Source organism: Macrotis lagotis, chromosome 7, assembly GCF_037893015.1.
Source record: "Macrotis lagotis isolate mMagLag1 chromosome 7, bilby.v1.9.chrom.fasta, whole genome shotgun sequence".
Classification (NCBI taxonomy): Eukaryota; Metazoa; Chordata; class Mammalia; order Peramelemorphia; family Peramelidae; genus Macrotis; species Macrotis lagotis.
This window is the reverse complement of record NC_133664.1, coordinates 209,182,052-209,189,577: the sequence shown is the minus strand read 5'-3', so window position 1 is coordinate 209,189,577 and position 7,526 is coordinate 209,182,052. Positions and strand designations below refer to the sequence as shown.

Here is a 7,526-nt window from a genome sequence, read left to right as displayed (position 1 = left end):
TCTCTCTCTTTCTTCAATGAGAAGCAGAGTGTACAAGATCATCAGGGAGGGGGAATGATGATAATCTTCCTGCCCTAAAGACATGTTCCTTTTAGAATGAGAGTGTATGTTTATGTTAGTGTGTATGTGTTAGAGGTTCTGAAGAGAGAACCCTAGAAGTGAGGTCAAATGATCTGGGTTCCATCCCATTTCTGCTATTTAGAATAGTGGAATCTCGAACAAATCATCTTACCTTTTGGGGTTTCAGTTTCCTCATAAGTAAAATGAAGGAGCTGAACTGAATGACTATAATGCTATGATTAATCTAAGTTATACTTTTAATCTATAAAATATGTGGCTTATCTCTAAAGATTATTATGAGAAAAGAATCTTGTAGTCTGAAAAACACATATGAGGTGGAGTTTCCATCACCCTAAGGTGTTTCTTGCTTAAAGCTGGTGTGTCTCAGGTTAGAGTCTCTGGAACAGAATATAATGTCCAATCTTTCTCCAGTGTCTTTCTCTGGAGCTGGAGGATCCTCTAGTCTTACCCATTTCTCTCCTATGTGAAGTTATGTTAGGAAATGAGGCAGCCTCTTCCCTCCCAGCACCCCATCTCCTAATTTTCACTCTTTCCCTTCATGCCAAGCAGGGCTCTTCCAAGACATAGCAGATGGGAGCAGTTGCTTGGTCGTTTACAAGGGTCTGGTACTTCCTCACCATTTCAGGGTCCAGGGGAGGAGCAGGCTGCATTGACAGCCTCATCGATGCCATCTCTTTGTAATGTGGTTGAGGGTTAGGGCAGGGCCACCCCCTGCAGATTAAATTGGGGAGTGGGTTGGGCACAAGCTGGAAGTTAGGGTCCAATAGTCCACCCGGTGTCATGTGTCTGTACCTATTTGTGGTGAAAAGAAAATGGAGATGTAAGGAGAGATCTTGTATGAGAGTACTAAAGGAGGGTGAGAGGGGATGACTTCTCCCCACAAACTCACAAACTAACAAGAGCATGTAAAGAAATATTCAATTGTCCTTTCTGTCCTTTAATTCCCTCATTCTGGCAAAAATGCATGACAATAAAGAAAACTGATTCGTGGATTTAACTGCCTGGGTGTCAGAATGCAATGTCAGAGGTATATTTCATTCTTTCCTATTGATATTAAATTCCACACCTGTAAGGGGTATTCTCATATCTAAATTTTGTATCCCTCCCCTCCCTCAATTATAGTATTCTGGAAATAGATAATTAAAAGATTTTTGTTGATATGCTCAAAGGGCAACAAAAATGAGCATACCCTTTGATCCAGCAATACCACTACTGGGTCTATACCCTGAAGAGATGACGAAAAAGGGTAAAAACATCACTTGCACAAAACTATTCATAGCAGCCCTGTTTGTGGTGGCAAAGAATTGGAAATCAAGTAAATGTCCTTCAATTGGGGAATGGCTTAGCAAACTGTGGTATACGTATGTCATGGAACACTATTGTTCTATTAGAAACCAGGAGGGATGGGAATTCAGGGAAGCCTGGAGGGATTTGCATGTACTGATGCTGAGTGAGATGAGCAGAACCAGAAAAACACTGTACACCCTAACAGCAACATGGGAGTGATGTTCAACCTTGATGGACTTGCTCATTCCATCAGTGCAACAACCAGGGATAATTTTGGGCTGTCTGCAATGGAGAATACCATCTGTATCCAGTTAAAGAACTGTGGAGTTTGAACAAAATTCAAGGACTATTCCCTTTAATTTAGGGGGAAAAAACCCAGATATCTTATTGTCTGATCCTGTTATCTCTTATACTTTTTGTTTCTTCCTTAAGGATATGATTTCTCTCTCATTACACTCAATTTGGATCAATGTACAACATGGAAACAAAGTAAAGACCGACAAATTGCTTTCTGTGGGGGGTGGGGGTGGGAAGTAAGATGGGGGGGAAATTGTAAAACTCAAAATCTTTAAAAAAATAAAAAAAAGATTTTTGTTGAAATGAATTATAAAGTGGTTTTGGTCTTCAATCCTTATGGCCCACTTTTGATTATTCCCTAAATTCTAAGCTTCCTTCAAAACACACAAAAACCTTTGCAAAGTCTTATCTGATCAATCTATCTTTCCATTAATTTAATTTGTTTTTCTTTTTTTGGGGGGGAATATAATGATCATCAATAATCATCAATTAGAACCATTTCCACATACAAAAGAGAGTGAGAGGCTTGGGAACATAAAAGTTTGATGAGAATATGTATATAAATATATATGTGCATGATATAGATATATATATATATACAATGTTTATATATGTTTATACACATGTATGTGCATATATAAATATACATAACACGAGAGCCTGGTAATGTGTGTGTTGTCTATATTCATTAGTGGTACCCATGTGAATTTTTCTGCCTCTTCTCATCAATCAAGCAAGCAAACAAGAAACATTATGCATCTATTACTTAGCAGGGTATCAATACAAAGACTAAACCAAGGAGATTATATTTCATCATTAAAATAACATGTATTTTTATAATGTAGAAACAACACACACACACACACACACACACACACACACACAATCAATACACAGCCATTTTTGTGCAGGAGCCACCACTGGCTCCTGGAGGAATCAGACTAGACCTTGATGAGCCAACCTTTGAAGGAGGTTGGAGAGACTATGAGGCAGCTAAAAGCCTCAGTGGATAGATTATTGGACCTGAAGTCAGGAAGTCCCAAGACTTCAAATCTGGCCCCAGATATTCACTAACTCTTTTTGCCTTAATCCACTGGAGAAAGAAATGACAATCTATTTTAGTATCTTTACCAAGAGAATCCCATGGACGGTATTTGTGTGCTGTGGCCCATATTGGTGCATATGCAAAGACATAGATTGTTGTATAAAAGGAATAGTAAGTGAAATATGTTTAGAAAAGTAAGCTAAATGGTGAAAGGTTTGAAATACCTAAGAAAATTTGAATTTATCTCAAAACTATTGACTTCCTGATAAGTGGAGTGACATTTATCACCTAGAAACTTTGGGAATATCAATTTGGCAGCTATGTGGAGAACAAACTGGAGAAAGTAGAGACTGGAGAAAATGGAGGCCAATTACAATGAGAGCTAATGAGAAACTCAGCTGGGGATGGGGTTGGCGGGGTGGATGGAAAGCAAGGGATGTTAGGGAGGTGGAAGCAGTAAGACACCTGATTGGATGAGGAGAGGAGTGAAGAAGAGTGAAGCATTGAGAATGACTCAAGGTTCAGAACCTAGGTAGAGTGAAAGGCTGGTGGTATCTTAACAGAGAGGAAGGAGTATGAAGAGATAATGAGCTGTTTTTATCCCTTTTGGTGTTTTGCCATGGGGACACATCCAGGACACATCTATGTATTCAAAGGCATTCTTCCCAAGTTCAATTCATAGCTGGCACTCAGTAAATATTTATTGATTAATCAATTAATTAATAAGCTGGAGAGAATCCCCAGGGCAACCAAAATAGTCAATCATCAGATCATTAAAGATCAGTGGAAAGAAACAAATATGTTTACTTAGAAAAAGAATACCTTCATGGGACATACAGATTTAAGGGAATATCTATAATGTAGAAGAGAGACTAGGTTTTTTCTCTATTTGCATTTGACCCCCAAGGGCAAAGCCTGCAGGGAAAGGATGGAGGTTGTAACTAAGTAAGTTTAGACTTGCTATCAGAAGTATATTAGAGTTGTCCAAAAGTGAAATGGGCTATTTTAGTGCGTTTTTCTCCCTAGCTTCCTTCAGAGACTAGCTCACAGTCACAACTTCTAGATCTTTCCTAATCAGAAATTTGCTAGCATTTTCCTTTATTGGCAGCAAACTGCTTTGCATTTACTCTATACGTATTTCATTTGAGAAGCAGCTGCTATTGATGAGACCTGGACAAAATCACTTATTTCTAAATGCCTCAAGTCACTCTTTTTTTTTTCCTTAGGTTTTTGCAAGGCAAATGGGGTTAAGTGGCTTGCCCAAGGCCACACAGCTAGGTAATTATTAAGAGTCTGAGACCGGATTTGAACCCAGGTACTCCTGACTCCAGGGCTGGTGCTTTATCCACTACGCCCGCCACCTAGCCGCCCCCTCGCCACCCCCTCAAGTCACTCTCAAAGACGCTGATTTGCCAGAATACTAACTAATCTTCATTGGAAGAAGGAATTTCTTAGAACAGTGAAACCACAAGTCCAAGTTTAAAATGAAATACGTGGAAGGGGGAATTCCACAAATCATTTTAATTCTCTGGTCCTGGGCTTCCATATTTGTAAAATGAGCAAGGGGGAACTCTAAGGTCTCTTCCTTCACCAAATCTATGACTCTGCTTGGCCCTAGTTGTTGGATCTAAGAATAGTGGTTGAAAATCACAGTGGTCGATTTAGGCTCAGGTATTAAGGAAAAGCTATTCAAAAAACAATGCAGAAGCAGAATGGATTTAGGAGGCCGAGGGTAACCCCTCATTGAACGTCTTCAGACAAAAACTGAATGACTATGACCTCTAAGATCCCTTCCAGTTCTAAATCTTTGATTCATCACATACATTATAGAATGGATTTTTATTGCAGTATAAATTGAGAAGAATATCTCTGCAGTTCATTCTAATCTGTTACAGATACATTATTAAGAACAAGAGATGGGGGTGATGGAGTCACAGGAATGAGAAAGGGAAAATCCTGAAAATCCACAATCCTTAAATCTCATAGCTACTCATAGGAGTAATATAACTTGCTCTGACATGGTTCTGCTGAGAGTTTTCCAAAGGGCAGGGAGAGATTGGAGGGAGGAGAGAGAAGGCAAAGGCCTCGATATGCTTATATTTCTCCTGGATTATAGGACAGCAGATTCCAGTGGGTTGTATTTATGTCACTGCTCGCTGCTCTTCAAGCATAGGGACTTGCCAGGTTAGTCTGATCCACATCCTTCACCCCTATGGACTATTCAGGTCCATAATGACTCCAAATAACGTTAAAGGTTTGGTTAAATGCTAGACACATTATTCCTATCTAGTTTATAATCACCCAACCTTTTCCTGGTACCATCGCTCAAATTTAAGTCCTATATTAACATGCTTTCCCTGACCATTGTGTTCTCTCCTTCCTTTGAACTCAATGGGTATTCATTTGGCAGTTATTTTTCATTTTGTGCACCCATCCTCAGTTGCCTCAAGATAATCTACCTCCTTGGAGAAGGGAATCTGTTTTATTGAATACTGATATTATCCCTATATCCCACATTACTGTGCTCAGCAATGAATATAGATTCAGTGCTTGCTAACATGTAGTTGTTTTTTGGTGAGGAATGGATGGCAGCTAGGAAGGGTTTATTTTCTTACCTCTTGAAGTTCTTGGGGGGCAAGATCTTCCCCTGGCCATCCAGTGGAGGTACCCTCATTTCACCTCTTAATTTGAGAATTCTTGCTTGCTTTATCTCCTTTTTGGTCTGGGTGATTGCCTTCTCCTTTCTTACTGGATCTTCAAAGATTGGATGAGTGTTAATAAATTGCAATAAAGTATTCTTCCCAAGACAGGAAGGTGGAGGGATCTGATACTTGGTTAAAGGACATTTATGGGCCTCTGAGCGAGTGAGCCATCGCCAGACATAACTATTATAAGGTTTATCAGGCCTTGTGGGAAAGACTGGGGGTAGACGCCCCACATCCAGCCAAGTGTGGTAGCCCCATGTGTGTTGAGATGCATTGTTCCAAGGTGAGAGGAATCGCTGGCATGTGATGGACTTTATTTGCGTATGGGGTGGTTTCTTCACAGCCAGTTGATGGTAGGGCTTTGGCGTGAAGCCTCCAAACACAAGGGGGATAACTGGGTGGAGGAATTCTCGCTGTGCCCATGTTTCCTCTGTGAAGGGTTCGTTGTAATAGGTCATCTAGAGAAGAAGTAAGATGGGGCCTGGTGACAGATGTGAGATGGTGGGGAATCAGCCTCTGCTTATTTTGTCCAGCTGCAACCAAGGGGAAAATATGTGCTGTATTTTCCTCTCCTCAAACTGACTCCTGATAATTTCCTAGGAAACTGATGTTTCCAAGTGTTGGACCTAGCACACTGGGCAGTGTGATGCTCCAGTCTATCTGGAAATAAGACCATGCTTTTTCTTACACTTGATAATCCTTCTTAATTATATAATTATATAGATTTCCATAGAATTTAGAGCTTAATTCAGTCTCTTAATCCAACCCATTCATTTTCTATGAGAAAAACTGATTTGTCCAAACCATTAAATGTGCTCATTGCTAGCAAGGAGCAGTGCTGGGATTCAAACTCAGCTCCCTTGTGTCCAAATCCATTTCTCTATACTATACTACACCATACGTCAATCCTGATGCCCTTTCCCTCCAATCACCCATTTGCTGATGTCCACAAATCCCCTATCTCCACCTTGATCACCCTCAGCAGATCTCAAGTGTCCTCTCTCAATTAACTCCAACCCCCATACCTCACGTGACTAAAGTTGGGAAGACTAGGAGGCTAAGGAGAAGCTATTTAGCACAATCTCCAGGCCCTAGTAGAAAGTAGGATCTCAGTTGGGGGCTTTTTTCAAGTCATATAAAGCAGATCCTCTGGATTTGGGGATCAGCTTTCTAGGATGCAGCTTTCCTACCTGTAGGAGAGGCTGTGTACTTCGTGATGGCTCATTTTTTTTAGTTGTTCCTGATCTTGATACATTTAAATTAAAAAAAAACTATCAAAGCTAGAAAATGCCCCTTGGCTCCTAGGCCACCATTGTTTGCCCATGAGTTGCTATGGTGACGCATCATTAGTGAACTGTAAGAAACCACTTGCACTATTTGGTCCTGCCACTGCTAAAGAAAGTAGGGGGATTATTAACATCACAGAACTAGAAACCTTGAATTTTATACACACCAACCTGTTATGTTTAGGAGCACCCTGTGACCACCCTCCTAAGCCTGGCTACATTCTTTGTGGACTGAGATAAAACTCCCTTGAGATAAGAATCCCCAGCAGCCCCAGGTGAAAATAGATTACTACCTTGGGATAGTTTTATCTTCAATAAAGAACTCTTGGGGGTGGGAGAAACCATGAGGGGCAGCCCCTTTCTAAAGAGCTAAAAGCTTTTTCTGTTTTTTTTTCCAGATTATTCTAAAATTTTTCAGGACTTGTTGAATTATCTCATTTACTTCTATATGCAGTTGCAAATAAAAATATGGGTGGGGAAAGAATTTCAGGCTAGCCAACTACCTTATTAAGAGTGAAGAATTCTATGGAACCAAGATGCATAGAATTTAAGATAAATTATGAAGAGAGAAAAGGGATAGGAGTTAAGCCTTTTTAGTGTAGTCAGTCCTGCCCTCTTTCTCTGGAATACTCCAAAAATGTTTATACAAGAGATTGGTGTGAAGTTCTAGGACTCATGTTATGACTCCTCCCTGGTTTCCTTTGGCAGTTACAGACCCAAATAGTTCTAGTTCTCCCTTCTTTCCTCCTATTCCCAAAGTTCAGTACCATATTTTAATGTCCCCACTCCCCCCCAACCATTGCCGTATGATGATCCACATCTTCC

General features: G+C 40.3%; 1 protein-coding gene across 3 annotated transcripts; it reads right to left on the bottom strand.

Moving 5' to 3' along the window:
• Window positions 1-310: 310 nt before the first annotated feature.
• On the bottom strand, window positions 311-7,493 carry TEX52 (testis expressed 52). 3 transcript variants are annotated; one of them, XM_074194656.1, is made up of 3 exons: window positions 6,606-7,493; window positions 5,326-5,948; window positions 311-873 (listed from the first exon to the last, which is right to left on the bottom strand). In XM_074194656.1, the coding sequence occupies exons 2-3, from the start codon at window positions 5,871-5,873 to the stop codon at window positions 618-620; spliced, it is 804 nt and encodes a 267-aa protein (XP_074050757.1). In that variant the 5' UTR covers window positions 5,874-5,948; window positions 6,606-7,493; the 3' UTR covers window positions 311-617. The 3 variants fall into 3 exon arrangements, with proteins under 3 accessions (XP_074050757.1, XP_074050758.1, XP_074050759.1); XM_074194657.1 differs by having other exon boundaries at window positions 5,326-5,896; XM_074194658.1 differs by having other exon boundaries at window positions 5,326-5,873.
• Window positions 7,494-7,526: the final 33 nt, after the last annotated feature.

What these genes read in the sequence shown, in the direction of transcription:
- TEX52 (XM_074194656.1), bottom strand. Translation starts at nt 5,873, where the DNA reads ATGACCTATTACAACGAACCCTTCACAGAGGAAACATGGGCACAGCGA. An exon ending in CCCCCCAAGAACTTCAAGAG is followed by an intron (nt 874 to 5,325) that starts GTAAGAAAATAA and finishes CACCACAAATAG; the next exon opens with GTACAGACACATGACACCGG.